Here is a 15,962-nt window from a genome sequence, read left to right as displayed (position 1 = left end):
GTGTGTGTGTGTGTGTGTGTGTGTGTGTGTGTGTGTTAAAGGTTAGATGGGGGGGGGGGGTGACTTAGGGGCTTCATTTCGAGGTGGTTGGACTGCTTCATCATGTGTGTGTGTGTGTGTGCATGTGACCAACCCCAGGATGGGATGCAGCACTAGACAGTGCGGTTTATCCAGGCCCTGAATGACAGCGTTTTTGAAGGCGCCGTCCAGTCTGGCAACATTAATCTGTTTCTTATTGTTATCATAGCTGGTCCAAAACAGATTTCTGGACACCCAGTCCACTGCCAGGCCGTGGGCGTTGGGTAAATCTGAAGGGGAAACACACAATGCAACTAATCAAGCTTTTCCATAATGCCTATTGTCAGAAATCAGAGAGTTGACTGTACTAATAAATGGGGTTAATTTAACTCTTAGAGCGTAAAATACTCTTTTAACAAAAGGTAATTGATTTGCACAGCAGCACAGTTGTTCAATTTCTACTTTATAGCCACTAATCCTATTTGAAGGACTGACAACAGTCTGCTATAGGTGCATAATGTCTGATGCTGGGTCTTGGCTACAGCCTGGCTACACATTCTGACCATAAGTGCTTCTCACAGCGAATAGGTTATTTCAAACGGTTTGTTACAGACGATCTGGGATCATCGTACCAGCAGAGACCACCGTCTCAATTCCAGTGCCGTTGATGAAAGCCCTCTTGATGGTCTGGGTGCGGACGTCTGACCAGTATATGCGGTGCTCCAGAGCGTCATAGTCCACCGCAGTCACGTTGTCGATGTCCGGCACGGTGAAGGAGATGATGTAGTTATAGTAGGGGTTGTCGATGTCCACGCCCCTGATCTCGATCTGACGGGCGTAGAGCAGGAACTGACGAGACTCTGTGGGGCAGAGATGAGCGTCACGCGCCAGAGCTTCAGTCGATGGGAATGATCCAGACTTAAATGCAGCGTCATGTCAAAAGTTAAACGCCTGAATTCACACCGAGGCCTTTTATCTGCGGAGTCGCCGGCTGCACCTGCGCATCATTCCTGCCACTTGAACAAACAGTTAATCCAGCTGCATCTTCGCCTCTAATGATTGTGTCTGGCTGGTTAGCTCAATAGCACAGCCATGACAGCGCCAGCGAATTCAATCAGAGGAGATCTATTAAATCACATTGGTCTCAACAGCCCTATCATCATTAAACTCCGTGCGGCTTAAATGACAGGCAGGAAGCGAGGGAAAGAGAGAGACGGGGAGTAATAACAGTGTCAGGCGGGGACGGACGGTCCAGACTCGGCGGTGGATGTGAGGGGCTGCGTCACACAGAATGGGGCTCTCCATTCCATTACCTCTGAAGATAATAGAAAGTGCTGTGCTGAATACTAAATTGACACACAGAATAAACAGGCCCCGCTCGCACTTCTCGTGGCCAGACACTTCGATGTGCACCAAAGCTGTCACAGCAACGGCAGCTCAAAGGGAAATAAGTCGGGATTGTTTAATCCTCTACCTTTCACACACGCCGGCACACAAATGGAAATAAACAATTGGGCAAAGACGGGGATTACACCGTGGCGTTCGCTGACAGTCTCATACAATACAAACAGAGTGGAAAATTGCCTTCTGCCTCAGAGGGGACTCAGTGCACTGTACGTCCACTGCGCCTCCTCGCTTACCGAAGCAGGTGCGTTTGTCTGAGCCCAGCTTCATGAGGTGGGGACAGGCGCAGGAGAAGGTCTGATTGTAGTTGATAAGACAGAGGTGCGAGCAGGGCTCCCTCCCGTCCTTGGCCGCACACGGGTTCGGAGCTACACAAAAGAAAGAGTGGAAAAAACTGGTTATACACTTAACCTTCTGGTTTGTAACATGTAAGAGGTCGTTTCTCACCTTGGGGCTGTCTGGATGGATGGTAGACCTGCAGGTCGAAAGGCTGCGTGTTGGTTCTCTGGACGACAGTGACGTTGCTCCCGGTCCATTTGTTTGCCTTGGCCAGCGTGTTGGTCCTCCAGTCGGTCCAGTAGACCTCCCCACCGTACATAGTGACGGCAAACGGATGGGACAGGTACTCGTGCCCCCTCAGGACCTCGATTAGCCCCGAACCGTCATACTTGGCCGAATAAATGGCATCGGACCTGTGTAAAGCACAGTTTGCAGTCATTTAAGTGGCCAAACGCAAGTGTGAACGTGTACGCCCGCGCCCCGGCTCTTCGTATCCGACCTGGCATCGATCCACAGGATGCGGCGCTCCAGGTAGTCCACGGTGAGCCCATTCGGCCAGCCTCCGCTGCCAGTTTCCTTATGGATGGTCTTCCTGCCTTGTCCACTCATGGATGCAGCCTCAATCCTTGGCAAGCTAGCATCCCAGTCTGTCCAGAAGAGGATCCTGCCACAAAGAGGACCAGCCATTATTCAGAACACAAAGCTGCAATAGTGTTCAGAATCAGCCCAGTTCAAAACCAACACATTTTGGGCTGTAATGGGGTGAGAATGTGGCTGTTACCCGTCTCGGGGGTCCAGGGCAATAGCTCGGGGGTGCTCCACCTCCCCAGCCAGCAGCGTGGTCCTCATGGTGCCGTCCAGCTTGGCCACCTCTATCTGATCCAGGTTGCTTTCCACCCAGTAGATGTTTCCTGCTATCCAGTCTACAGCCAGACCCTCAGGGGTAGCCAGCCCATACTGGATTACTACGTCGAAACTGGTTAAAGCTGCGAGAACAAAAGAGATGCTTCCACATCTTTATGTTTGTATCGAGCTCCCTCGAATGTTTCTACCTCATCCATCTCTGTTTTAAATTGCCGGAGAAATCTGATCTAATCATATTTAATCGTGCTGCTCAATAAAATACATGTTCCCTCGGGGTCTTGGGTTTCTTAATGAACTCATTATTCATTATTTCACATTATTCATTATTTGAATATTAAAAAGGCTTGGCTTTGCTGAAGGCTACATTTCATACTGTGCTGTAACCCAAAGCACTGATCCACTTTAGTTTTCATTCACAAATTATGTAAATGTAATCAAGCTGTTCAGATGCTAACATAGCATCATAAAGTGAAATCCTTTTAATCAAATGGATAGATGTTGCATTTGGGACGAAAGAAAAATGTCCGTGCAATAAATGAACACATAGGCCAACGCGGTAGTGGCTCAGCAGGGGCTCGTGACGCCACAATTACAGAATAAGCCCTAAAAAACCTAAATATGTGGCGCTAACGAGAAGTGTTCCAGCCTCTCTCTAACCCTTTAATTTCCTACTGAGTCCCTAATCAGAGGGACATGTCTAATTATTTGCCATTATCCTGTCTGTTGAAATACAAACAGGCCAATGGCTGTAACTCAGCACATCCCAACCACATTCATTAGTGCAGTAATGGATAATAGAAACCTATTTTCCAGCCTTGTTTGTTGTGAATGAGGCCTGAATCCTCCCTAACGTAATCATACACAATCATGCTTAATGGAGAGACTGACCACCTCCGTTGTCTGACAGTTTCCCACGATAGATCTTGTCCTCCACCACGTCGGTCCAATAGAGGGCACTCTCACTGAGATGGAAATCGAGGGCAATGGTGTTCCTCAAACCTGGCACCAACACACTGAACTCCCCCTTATTCAGATCGATGCGTCGGATCTCGTGGCGATTGGAGAAAATGATGAAGGGCTTGAAACGATCTGTGAAAACAAAGCAGAAAGATCAGCCTCATTGTATATATAAATTAATAACCAGGCAGATGATAGCAACACTAAAAACCCTGTTATCACCGTTGATTATTACACCAAACAGGGCAGAACTCCTCTGCTGGAGGACGTCACACAGTCATGTTCCACTGCAGGGGAAACAGGGGCTGTGCTGAAAGTGGCTCTAATCCCAGGTAATTAAAAGCCAGTGTAAATAAGACAGGAGTTATCTGTGCCCAGCAGGCAGCCAAGCAGGCAGCAGGATGAATGACGGGGTGCTGGTGGCTGGCCTGCACGTCTGGGCAGAGCACAACCATGAGTTTAAGTCTGCTCATTGGTCGTTGCTGCTGGGAGACAGTGTAACTTGTGTACATCACTTGTGTGGATTATATGATTTACTGTAAATCTGATTTAATGCGGCTAAAATGTGTTTGTTAGATGTACACTGCATATATTTCACACCCACTTGTATAAATTAGGCAGCTAGGAACCTTTGCTGGTGTGTTTTGGGTGGTGAATCTGCTGTCTATCATCCAGATAAATACCACATTTGGGCACATTGCATCATCGCCAACTACACAGCCTTCTGCTTCTCCTCTGCTTGATCCTAAACTCAACCCACACGTCCTTCCACTTCGCTAACGTCCTCCCTGCACCGCCGCCACCTCCTCGCCCTGGAGCCTCCCCGCCTCGGCCTTTCTGTCACCCACCCGTGCTCTTGCAGTTCTCCATGTCCGGCTCCAGCTCCCAGCCCTCGTAGCAGGAGCACTTCACGCTGAACTTGTCCTGCTCGCAGCGCTGGCTGCACTTGAGGTGCTTGGCACAGAAGCTCTGGATCTGACAGGTCTTGTTGTCGGCGCCCAGCTCCATGCCCAGCGGGCAGGAGCAGATCACGCCCTCACCTGGAGCCACGGTGCAGTTGTGGCTGCAGTCGCCATTGTCCAGGGAGCACAGATCTGTAAAACGGAGCAAACGGTGGCATTAAGGCGCTAAAGCCGTGATTTACGCCTGCTGCGATTAAAAAACAGCCAGGCCACTGTTGTCACTCACCGCAGAGTTTCTCGTCGGAGCCGTCTGGACAGTCGTCTTTGCCATCGCAAAGTTTCTCTGAGGGCAGACAGATGGTGGAGTCGTTGGCGCACACATGGTGCGAGAGCTTACACACCAGCGCCTCGCAATTGTCCTCGTCGGAGTTGTCCTCGCAGTCGCTGTCGCCGTCGCACACCCAGGCTTTGCTGATGCACCGCGCTGCGGACGGAAGGCGGAAGATCAACACGAGACCAACACGTGCAGCCGTCGGTTGTTTTGTTTTTTTTTTGGTGGAGGGGCCGCTCACCGGAGTCCCTGCAGCCGAACTTCACCGCCGGATCGCACATGTGCGTGACGCCCTCGCAGTTCTTCTCGTCGCTCAGGTCCATGCAGTCGGTGTCGCCGTCGCAGCGCCAGCGCAGGGGGATGCACAGGCTGTCCATCCGGCACTGGAACTCGTCCGTGTGACAGCCGCCGGGAGGACGCGTGGCTGCGGGCACAGATAAAATGGGCTTCTCCTCAGGGGGGGGGCGCATTAATGGAAAGGGGGCCCACGAAGCAGAGCGGAGACAAAGCACCACACCACCGTGCAGCAACAACAGCTGTTTGTTATAACCCAGTTAGCAACAAGTCATAACAACCGGAAAGGCTGAACCAGTCCATACGCTCAGGAACTGACAGTGAATTTCTGTTAATGTTTCACACTCGATCTCAATAAAAGCATGATTATTAGCACTTCCACGCAGCACGTATCACTTGTTGGTATTTAAAGAAGAGCAATTATATCAGTGCTGCTAAACGATAGTTAATAGATGGCGGGTCGGACACATGGGGCCGGTGCCAGCGTGACTAATAGGGATCAGAGGCCTTTTACATCTGCTGGGTGAAATAGAAATTGTCAGGTTCCGGCTCTGTTTTTAGTTTTATTTTGAAGGCACTTTGTTGTTTTGTCTCATCATCATGTTTTGGGTTCCAGTTTCCGCTTCCTGTTTTAGTTTGATAGTTTCCGGTTTACCAGTCCATCACACTCACGCTAACCTTACTTCCGGTTTTCAGTTCACGCACCTGTTTTTCATTCATCATTACTTCCCGGACATTTAAGCACCACCGGTCACTATCATGATTTGCCAGATCGTCGTTTGTGTTTCCTCGTTCTAGTGTTTGTGTGTGACCGTTGTTCCCAGTTCGTTGATCCTGTCCGGCCGTGTTTTGTGTGTTCCTGCTGTAGTCCCGTTCGCTGACCTAGTCCCGCTGTAAACCGTGTATCCTGTGTTGTTCGTTTACTCTGAGCCTGTCTTATCCCTGCCCGCCACGTCTGTCTGGATTATCTACCGTTGTGACCTGAGTTTTTGGAATTAAATACCCCTTCATCGCATCTCCTTGCCTCACGTCTCGTCGCTGTGCATGTGGGTCCTCATCTGTGCGACTCGTGACAGAACGATCTGGCCAAACTTGGACCCAGCCAGCACTTAGCCTCCGGTCAGGTCAGTGACTGTTTTTCCTTGTTTTTTTTTACGGCGAGTATAACTCTCCCGCGGAAGTATGGAGTTTACCTGCGCCGAGCTACCCAGCGACCTACATGTTTATTTCGAGATCCTCGCGGAGGATTACCGACGGGCTAGTAACCCGAAGGACCAGCGCTGCGCCGTGGAGGTGGCGATATTGACGCTGGAGGACGATGACACCGCGTTAGATCACCCCAGTGTTCGTCGCCTCTATGAGCGACTGTGCGCGAAGTCGGACGAGCTAAGCGACGCGCTCTGCACCACGCCAGCGCCGGTCGCACCGCCGATGGTTTCGGTTTCCTCCTCCCCGCCCCGTCGGATCGTCGTGCCTGCACCAACCTGCCCAGCTCCATGGTTGTTTCCCTGGGAGGATTTCCTGCTCCCACGCGGTCCTCAGTCTCCAGTCCAGCCGCGCGCTGCTCAGTCTCCAGTCCAGCCGCGCGCTGCTCAGTCTCCAGTCCAGCCGCGCGCTGCTCAGTCTCCAGTTCAGCCGCGCGCTGCTCAGTCTCCAGTTCAGCCGCGCGCTGCTCAGTCTCCAGTTCGGCCGTGTTTTGCCCAGTCTCCAGCTCAGTCGTGTTTAGCCCAGTCTCCAGCCCAGTCGTGTTTAGCCCAGTCTCCAGCTCAGTCGTGTTTAGCCCAGTCTCCAGCTCAGTCGTGTTTAGCCCAGTCTCCAGCCCAGTCGTGTTTAGCCCAGTCTCCAGCTCAGTCGTGTTTAGCCCAGTCCCCAGTTCAGCCGCGTGCTGCCCAATCCCCAGTTCAGCCGCGTGCTGCCCAGTCTCCAGTCCAGCCGAGCCCTGTTCAGTCTCCAGTCCAGCCGAGCCCCGTTCAGTCTTCAGCCCAGTCGAGCCCAGTACAGTCGAGCCCAGCCCAGGTCTCAGTCCAGTCGAGCCCAGCCCAGGTCTCAGTCCAGTCGAGCCCAGCCCAGGTCTCAGTCCAGTCGAGCCCAGCCCAGGTCTCAGTCCAGTCGAGCCCAGTTCAGTCGAGTCCTGTTCCGGCCCCAGTTCAGTCGAGTCCTGTTCCGGCCCCAGTTCAGTCGAGTCCTGTTCCGGCCCCAGTTCAGTCGAGTCCTGTTCCGGCCCCAGTTCAGTCGAGTCCTGTTCCGGCCCCAGTTCAGTCGAGTCCTGTTCCGGCCCCAGTTCAGTCGAGTCCTGTTCCGGCCCCAGTTCAGTCGAGTCCTGTTCCGGCCCCAGTTCAGTCGAGCCACGTTCCTGTCCAGGTTCCAGTACAGTCGAGTCACGTTCCTGTCCAGGTTCCAGTACAGTCGAGTCACGTTCCTGTCCAGGTTCCAGTTCAGTCCAGTCACGTTCCTGTCCCGGTTCAGTTCAGTCACGCGCAGGTCGTGTCCCAACCAGAGGGCACCACCTGTCGCACAGGTGCTATGCACACCCGATCAGGCCCGACGTCTGTTCCGTCGAGCTCGGCAGCGGCAAGTAGCCATGCCAGCTCCAGAGGAGACGCCGTCCCAGTTCTTGTCGGCCATGTTGCGGCCGTTCCTGTCGGCCATGTTGCGGCCGTTCCTGTCGGCCATGTTGCGGCCGTTCTAGTCCCTGTTCCTGTTCCTGTCGGCCAAGTAGAGGTCGTTCCTGTCGGCCAAGTAGAGGTCGTTCCTGTCGGCCAAGTAGAGGTCGTTCCTGTCGGCCAAGTAGAGGTCGTCCCTGTCGGCCAAGTAGAGGTCGTTCCTGTCGGCCAAGTAGAGGTCGTTCCTGTCGGCCAAGTAGATGCCGTTCCTGTCGGCCAAGTAGATGCCGTTCCAGTCCCTGTCGGCCAAGTAGATGCCGTTCCAGTCCCTGTCGGCCAAGTAGATGCCGTTCCAGTCCCTGTCGGCCAAGTAGATGCCGTTCCAGTCCCTGTCGGCCAAGTAGATGCCGTTCCAGTCCCTGTCGGCCAAGTAGATGCCGTTCCAGTCCCTGTCGGCCATGTTGCGGCCTCTGTCGGCCATGTTGCGGCCGTTTCAGTCTCTGTCGGCCATGTTGCGGCCGTTCCAGTTCCTGTCACCCTCGGAGCCGCAGCCCCTGCGCACCTCCAGGAGGAGGTCGCGCCAGCGGCAGCCCCTGCGCACCTCCAGGAGGAGGTCGCGCCAGCGGCAGCCCCTGCGCACCTCCAGGAGGAGGTCGCGCCAGCGGCAGCCCCTGCGCACCTCCAGGGAGGATTTCCTGCTCCCACGCGGTCCTCAGTCTCCAGTCCAGCCGCGCGCTGCTCAGTCTCCAGTCCAGCCGCGCGCTGCTCAGTCTCCAGTCCAGCCGCGCGCTGCTCAGTCTCCAGTTCAGCCGCGCGCTGCTCAGTCTCCAGTTCAGCCGCGCGCTGCTCAGTCTCCAGTTCGGCCGTGTTTTGCCCAGTCTCCAGCTCAGTCGTGTTTAGCCCAGTCTCCAGCCCAGTCGTGTTTAGCCCAGTCTCCAGCTCAGTCGTGTTTAGCCCAGTCTCCAGCTCAGTCGTGTTTAGCCCAGTCTCCAGCCCAGTCGTGTTTAGCCCAGTCTCCAGCTCAGTCGTGTTTAGCCCAGTCCCCAGTTCAGCCGCGTGCTGCCCAATCCCCAGTTCAGCCGCGTGCTGCCCAGTCTCCAGTCCAGCCGAGCCCTGTTCAGTCTCCAGTCCAGCCGAGCCCCGTTCAGTCTTCAGCCCAGTCGAGCCCAGTACAGTCGAGCCCAGCCCAGGTCTCAGTCCAGTCGAGCCCAGCCCAGGTCTCAGTCCAGTCGAGCCCAGCCCAGGTCTCAGTCCAGTCGAGCCCAGCCCAGGTCTCAGTCCAGTCGAGCCCAGTTCAGTCGAGTCCTGTTCCGGCCCCAGTTCAGTCGAGTCCTGTTCCGGCCCCAGTTCAGTCGAGTCCTGTTCCGGCCCCAGTTCAGTCGAGTCCTGTTCCGGCCCCAGTTCAGTCGAGTCCTGTTCCGGCCCCAGTTCAGTCGAGTCCTGTTCCGGCCCCAGTTCAGTCGAGTCCTGTTCCGGCCCCAGTTCAGTCGAGTCCTGTTCCGGCCCCAGTTCAGTCGAGCCACGTTCCTGTCCAGGTTCCAGTACAGTCGAGTCACGTTCCTGTCCAGGTTCCAGTACAGTCGAGTCACGTTCCTGTCCAGGTTCCAGTTCAGTCCAGTCACGTTCCTGTCCCGGTTCAGTTCAGTCACGCGCAGGTCGTGTCCCAACCAGAGGGCACCACCTGTCGCACAGGTGCTATGCACACCCGATCAGGCCCGACGTCTGTTCCGTCGAGCTCGGCAGCGGCAAGTAGCCATGCCAGCTCCAGAGGAGACGCCGTCCCAGTTCTTGTCGGCCATGTTGCGGCCGTTCCTGTCGGCCATGTTGCGGCCGTTCCTGTCGGCCATGTTGCGGCCGTTCTAGTCCCTGTTCCTGTTCCTGTCGGCCAAGTAGAGGTCGTTCCTGTCGGCCAAGTAGAGGTCGTTCCTGTCGGCCAAGTAGAGGTCGTTCCTGTCGGCCAAGTAGAGGTCGTCCCTGTCGGCCAAGTAGAGGTCGTTCCTGTCGGCCAAGTAGAGGTCGTTCCTGTCGGCCAAGTAGATGCCGTTCCTGTCGGCCAAGTAGATGCCGTTCCAGTCCCTGTCGGCCAAGTAGATGCCGTTCCAGTCCCTGTCGGCCAAGTAGATGCCGTTCCAGTCCCTGTCGGCCAAGTAGATGCCGTTCCAGTCCCTGTCGGCCAAGTAGATGCCGTTCCAGTCCCTGTCGGCCAAGTAGATGCCGTTCCAGTCCCTGTCGGCCATGTTGCGGCCTCTGTCGGCCATGTTGCGGCCGTTTCAGTCTCTGTCGGCCATGTTGCGGCCGTTCCAGTTCCTGTCACCCTCGGAGCCGCAGCCCCTGCGCACCTCCAGGAGGAGGTCGCGCCAGCGGCAGCCCCTGCGCACCTCCAGGAGGAGGTCGCGCCAGCGGCAGCCCCTGCGCACCTCCAGGAGGAGGTCGCGCCAGCGGCAGCCCCTGCGCACCTCCAGGAGGAGGTCGCGCCGGCTGCAGCCCCTGCGCACCTCCAGGAGGAGGTCGCGCCGGCTGCAGCCCCTGCGCACCTCCAGGAGGAGGTCGCGCCGGCTGCAGCCCCTGCGCACCTCCAGGAGGAGGTCGCGCCGGCTGCAGCCCCTGCGCACCTCCAGGAGGAGGTCGCGCCAGCTGCAGTCCCCGCGCACCTCCAGGAGGAGGTCGCGCCAGCTGCAGTTCCCGCGCACCTCCAGGAGGAGGTCGCGCCAGCTGCAGTTCCCGCGCACCTCCAGGAGGAGGTCGCGCCAGCTGCAGTTCCCGCGCACCTCCAGGAGGAGGTCGCGCCAGCTGCAGTTCCCGCGCACCTCCAGGAGGAGGTCGCGCCAGCTGCCAGTTCCCGCGCACCTCCAGGAGGAGGTCGCGCCAGCTGCAGTTCCCGCGCACCTCCAGGAGGAGGTCGCGCCAGCTGCAGTTCCCGCGCACCTCCAGGAGGAGGTCGCGCCAGCTGCAGTTCCCGCGCACCTCCAGGAGGAGGTCGCGCCAGCTGCAGTTCCCGCGCACCTCCAGGAGGGGGTCGCGCCCGTCGCAGTCCCGGCGGACCCCCAGGAGGGGGTCGCGCCCGTCGCAGTCCCGGCGGACCCCCAGGAGGGGGTCGCGCCCGTCGCAGTCCCGGCGGACCCCCAGGAGGGGGTCGCGCCCGTCGCAGTCCCGGCGGACCCCCAGGAGGGGGTCGCGCCCGTCGCAGTCCCGGCGGACCCCCAGGAGGGGGTCGCGCCCGTCGCAGTCCCGGCGGACCCCAGGAGGGGGTCGCGCCCGTCGCAGTCCCGGCGGACCTCCAGGAGGGGGTCGCGCCCGTCGCAGTCCCGGCGGACCTCCAGGAGGGGGTCGCGCCCGTCGTAGTTCCTGTCGACCTCCAGGAGGGGGTCGTTCCCGTCGCAGCTCCCGCTGCACCGGCATCGGTCCCTGGCGGCTCGGCCCCGGCCGCACCTGCATCTGTTCCTGGCGGCTCGGCTCTGGCCGCACCTGCATCTGTTCCTGGCGGCTCGGCTCCGGCCGCACCTGCATCTGTTCCTGGCGGCTCGGCTCCGGCCGCACCTGCATCTGTTCCTGGCGGCCCGGCTCCGGCCGCACCTGCATCGGTTCCTGGCGGCTCGGCTCCGGCCGCACCTGCATCGGTTCCTGGCGGCTCGGCTCCGGCCGCACCGGCATCGGTTCCTGGCGGCTCGGCTCCGGCCGCACCGGCATCGGTTCCTGGCGGCTCGGCTCCGGCCGCACCTGCATCGGTTCCTGCCTCGTCCTGGTCTCGGCTGCCGGACTGGTGGCCTCGCCCTCGGCTTCGCCTGCTGATTGGATGGCGCTGCCTCCTTCGGCGCCGTCCGCCTCGACTCCGCCACCGCCACGGCCGTTCGCCTGGGGTGAGTCCCCGCCTGCCGCGGCGATGGCGGGGCCTCTGCCGTCGTCGTCCGCCGCGACCCTGGGATCCCCAGAGCATCTCCGTCGGGAGTGGACTCTCCTGCCACCCCCCTCGTGAGGAACTCCTGGACTCTGTTCTCCCTGTCATGGACGTTCGATTTTGGTTCTGTGGACTCTTGTTTTTGTCCCTCCTCCTGTGTCCACCCTCCGCCCGCCCTGGTTCGGGGGGGGGGCTTCCGTGGGCGCCGTGGAAGACGCCCTAGAGGGAGGGGTACTGTCAGGTTCCGGCTCTGTTTTTAGTTTTATTTTGAAGGCACTTTGTTGTTTTGTCTCATCATCATGTTTTGGGTTCCAGTTTCCGCTTCCTGTTTTAGTTTGATAGTTTCCGGTTTACCAGTCCATCACACTCACGCTAACCTTACTTCCGGTTTTCAGTTCACGCACCTGTTTTTCATTCATCATTACTTCCCGGACATTTAAGCACCACCGGTCACTATCATGATTTGCCAGATCGTCGTTTGTGTTTCCTCGTTCTAGTGTTTGTGTGTGACCGTTGTTCCCAGTTCGTTGATCCTGTCCGGCCGTGTTTTGTGTGTTCCTGCTGTAGTCCCGTTCGCTGACCTAGTCCCGCTGTAAACCGTGTATCCTGTGTTGTTCGTTTACTCTGAGCCTGTCTTATCCCTGCCCGCCACGTCTGTCTGGATTATCTACCGTTGTGACCTGAGTTTTTGGAATTAAATACCCCTTCATCGCATCTCCTTGCCTCACGTCTCGTCGCTGTGCATGTGGGTCCTCATCTGTGCGACTCGTGACAGAAATACTTGCAATGGTTTCCCGTCGAGTGCTCTTCACAGGAAAAATGACAGAAGAGCGCAGCAATGCAGCCACCCACCCATGATAATAGCAACCAGCTGCCACAGCTGGAACAGACGAACCAGTGGCAGGTTGTCTGCGCTTTTACCTCGGATCATATGCAACCATATGACCACCCCTTCATCCTACAGTAGGTGTGCACATTGCAGGTCCCCACACTGACCCTGATTGGTGCAGTTGGCGTGGGTCTCGTCGCTGTAGTCCCCACAGTCGTTGTCCCCGTCACACGTCCAGTAATCTGGGATGCAGCGGCCACTGTTGCACTTGAACTGGGCGCTGGAGCAGGAGTGGCTGCAGCCCGCCTCGTCGCTGTTGTCGCCGCAGTCGTTGTCTGGGTGGAAAAGGAACGGACAGTCACACAACACCTGCTCAGATGCCCACTGAACGTCAAAATGCCAATGTACTGAGAGTCTTTTTGGCTTTTTCTATAATTAGCAGGGTGACACACAAAACCATGGAATACAAATGAAACTGAATATGACAGATCACAGTGGAAATGGCAGAAACTGCATAGATCACACCATGCACCATGAGGCAATGCACCCAGAGCTGTTACTTTGAGCTTGGCAGCAGGGCAGAGCAGCTAACTCCATATAATAAGACTATATATCCTGTATTGTTTATCCCTGATATCCCATAGTCTATGGAGGCCTAGACTGCAGCATGTGGCCATGTTCGGTTAGCAGACAAGCAGCCCCATACGCTCCCTGAGCCCACACTACCCTAGCTTCATGGCAGTTTGAGGTGCATGTTGATCTATGCACTAACCGGTCAGGTTCGGACAATTCAACTCATCAGAGCCGTCCCCACAATCCTTTTCTGAAAGACAGAACCAACGGAAGACAGCAGAGTGGGCGAAGAGCGTAACACGAACCACAACACAACAACAAAAACAACAACAACAACAACAACAACAGAGAGGGAGGAACGGGCAAACAACACACAAACGTATGAGGTGGCAAAAAAAGGGAAGCGTGCGGGCCGGTACGAGGCTGGAGGCAGCACGTGGCCACGGGAGGAACTGGGAGGAACTGGGAGAGACACTCACCATTATCACAGCGCCAGTTAATGTTGATGCACCGGCCGTTGTTGCAGGTGAACTGGGTGAGGGGGAAGCACGTGGGGTAAGCTGTGGACAGAAGGAGAGGGTGAGAAACCAGCGACCCCCCCCCCCCCCCCCCCCCCCCCCCCCCCCCCCCCCCCCAACACCCCCACAGGACACAGAAAGCTACCAACCGCAGGCCACGGGTTCGTCAGAGCGATCGCCACAGTCATCGTCCAGGTCGCACACCCAGGACAGAGGGATGCAGCGGCCGCTGGCACACGAGTACTGGTGGGGAGGACAGGTACGGGCTGCAACACAACACGGCGGAGCCCGCGTCACATTTAAAGCGCCCGCCGGAGACGCGTTCCCCCCCTTTCCGCCCGCGTACCTGAGCAGGTGGTGTTGGACTCGTCCTCGTCGTTCCCGCAGTCGTTGTCGCCGTCGCACAGCCAGCGCAGAGGGATGCAGCGGTTGTTCCTGCACTTAAACCTGTCTGTGGGGCAGGTGTGCTGGTCTGGAGACAACCGAGAGACGCCATGAAGGGAGAAATAGATGGGCGGTTTGATATTAGGTGTGAAATATTTTCTAGTTACACATATTACATGTATCAAAGTCATTCATATTTTAAAAGATGCTCTCGAAGCTGATGTTGGGAGGATCTGGGGCTTTTTAGATTCATACTTTATGACTTCACGACGCATAAAATAGTCATAATCGTGTCCAAGAGGAGTGCTGGTGAAAAAAATAAAAGCACAGGAGAGCTGCGCAGGGTTTAACTCGCATCAGGCTCTTTGAACATGAGAAGTGATCGTGGCTTGGAAAAGGTTGGTGACCTCTGGTGTTGGCGAGAGTTTTGTTTTGTCTGGAATGGAAACATCTCGGACGAGCAGAGAGAGAGAGAGAGAGGGGGAGAGAGGGAGGGAGAGCTTTTACAAATTCGCAGACATTACTACATTCCTCCCTGTGCAAACACACACAGACGCAGTCGTATTGTGCACTCACATGGGCCCAGCATCAGAGAATAAAAGCACGCATTCCTACTATTCAGAGTCGACCCGCTCAGTTCTCTGTGGCATCATCAGACCGTCAAATTCAACCTGCTGCATCTGACTCAGTACCTAGAGGAGGTGTGTGTGTCTGTCTGTGTGCGTGTGTGCGTGCGTGCAGGCAGTAACTCACGACACAGCTCTGGAGCCTCGTCGCTGTTGTCCAGGCAGTCGTTGTCTCCGTCGCATTTCCAGCGCTCCTGGATGCAGCGGTTGTTCTTGCAGGCGAACTCTCCGGGCTGGCACTGAGGAGGGGGCACGTAGGACGGGTTGGCTGACGATGAGCAGAGGGAGACGTGTGAAGGGAATGTGGAAAAGAGGTCACCGAGGACAAAAAATGAGCAGGCTACAGTTTCTAAATTAATTGTGAGTGAGGAAAAGCGGAGACCTTATGGAAAAGTGCAATTATGTGAAATCTAGAAAGCCATTAGTCAAAATGCACCCCACCCACACGGAGCTGGAGCTGGGTTCACCAGAAACCACACAAATGAAGATGTACTGCCGACAAAAAGCATCAGCGCCTCTGAAATATGAGAGTATTTATACCTTAAAACCTACTGTGTTACTGAATAACAAGTGTGTGTGTGTGTGTGTGTGTGCGTGTGTGTGTGTGTGTGTGTCTGTGTGTGTCTGTGTGTGTGCGTGTTATATATTTTAGGACAGACAGTTCTAAGAAAACCCAGACAGTCACAGTAACACATCTTTGACTCATCTTGTCCAACACAGAGGAAATAAGACTTTCTTTATGTAATGGAGGAAAATGAGCGCAGTGACACATACTTTTCGGTCTCACACACACAAAGTGAATCCTGTGCCTACCTTTGCAGCTGGTATTGTCGGCCGGGTCCAGTATTTGGTCGTCGGCACAGGCGCAGTGTCTGCCCCCGGGTATGGCCAAGCACAGGCTGCTGCAGCCGCCGTTGTTGGCGCGACACGCATTAGGGCCTGTGGCTGAGCACGCAGGAGCAAAGGTGTGACTTTAAATGGGGAAACTGGGCTCAATAAAGTGGGGATGCTGGTTCGTCACGAGCTCTTTGGACGAGTGGGCGCAGGAGAGAAAATGTTACGCTGACCCGGGATCCTCTATAATAAAAAGTTCTCCATACTTAAAATGATTAAAAAAGCCCATTATATACTGAAAATAGGCTGCGACAAGTAGACATCGAGTTTGGCTCCAGGTTCTGGACAAAGCATCCGCTAATGTGTTAACCAGTCGACATAAAACTCCCCGTTTCATTTATTAAATACAAAACATCTCTTGGTGCCAAGCTCCTCTAATGCCCGTGACGATGAGGGCAGGTCTGAGCAAACACGCTGTAATAAAAGCTGGCAATAAGGAGTAGCTCAAGGTCGGGCGTCATGAAACTGCACATGGCACTGACCCTGATCCTTTTCAAGTGGCTGGTATTGAGGTCACTCTATTAAAGGGGGGGTTAAGGGATTACTTCAGTTTTGTTTAAAACCTGCTGAAACCTATTTAAACCTTAAAAC

General features: G+C 55.9%; 1 protein-coding gene across 4 annotated transcripts in view; it reads right to left on the bottom strand.

Moving 5' to 3' along the window:
- The window catches only part of LOC114856385 (low-density lipoprotein receptor-related protein 1-like), a 69,616-nt gene that overhangs the window by 20,782 nt on the left and 32,872 nt on the right, over window positions 1–15,962 (bottom strand). For 2 of the 4 annotated variants that reach the window (XM_029152294.3, XM_029152296.3), the window contains exons 15-30: window positions 15,291–15,422; window positions 14,605–14,745; window positions 13,814–13,939; window positions 13,617–13,733; window positions 13,429–13,509; window positions 12,544–12,711; window positions 4,997–5,179; window positions 4,711–4,908; window positions 4,371–4,616; window positions 3,454–3,654; window positions 2,483–2,687; window positions 2,201–2,365; window positions 1,870–2,114; window positions 1,659–1,790; window positions 651–878; window positions 134–308 (exon numbers count right to left, since the gene is read on the bottom strand). In XM_029152294.3, the coding sequence (XP_029008127.1) occupies window positions 134–308; window positions 651–878; window positions 1,659–1,790; window positions 1,870–2,114; window positions 2,201–2,365; window positions 2,483–2,687; window positions 3,454–3,654; window positions 4,371–4,616; window positions 4,711–4,908; window positions 4,997–5,179; window positions 12,544–12,711; window positions 13,429–13,509; window positions 13,617–13,733; window positions 13,814–13,939; window positions 14,605–14,745; window positions 15,291–15,422 (2,743 nt within the window). The remainder of the gene's footprint in view (window positions 1–133; window positions 309–650; window positions 879–1,658; window positions 1,791–1,869; window positions 2,115–2,200; window positions 2,366–2,482; window positions 2,688–3,453; window positions 3,655–4,370; window positions 4,617–4,710; window positions 4,909–4,996; window positions 5,180–12,543; window positions 12,712–13,428; window positions 13,510–13,616; window positions 13,734–13,813; window positions 13,940–14,604; window positions 14,746–15,290; window positions 15,423–15,962) is intronic. The other 2 variants (XM_029152295.3, XM_029152297.3) reach the window with 1 other exon arrangement.

Source organism: Betta splendens, chromosome 5 (assembly GCF_900634795.4).
Source record: "Betta splendens chromosome 5, fBetSpl5.4, whole genome shotgun sequence".
NCBI lineage: Eukaryota > Metazoa > Chordata > Actinopteri > Anabantiformes > Osphronemidae > Betta > Betta splendens.
Note: the sequence above shows the minus strand (reverse complement) of the source record. Positions and strands in the feature narration are given on the sequence as shown.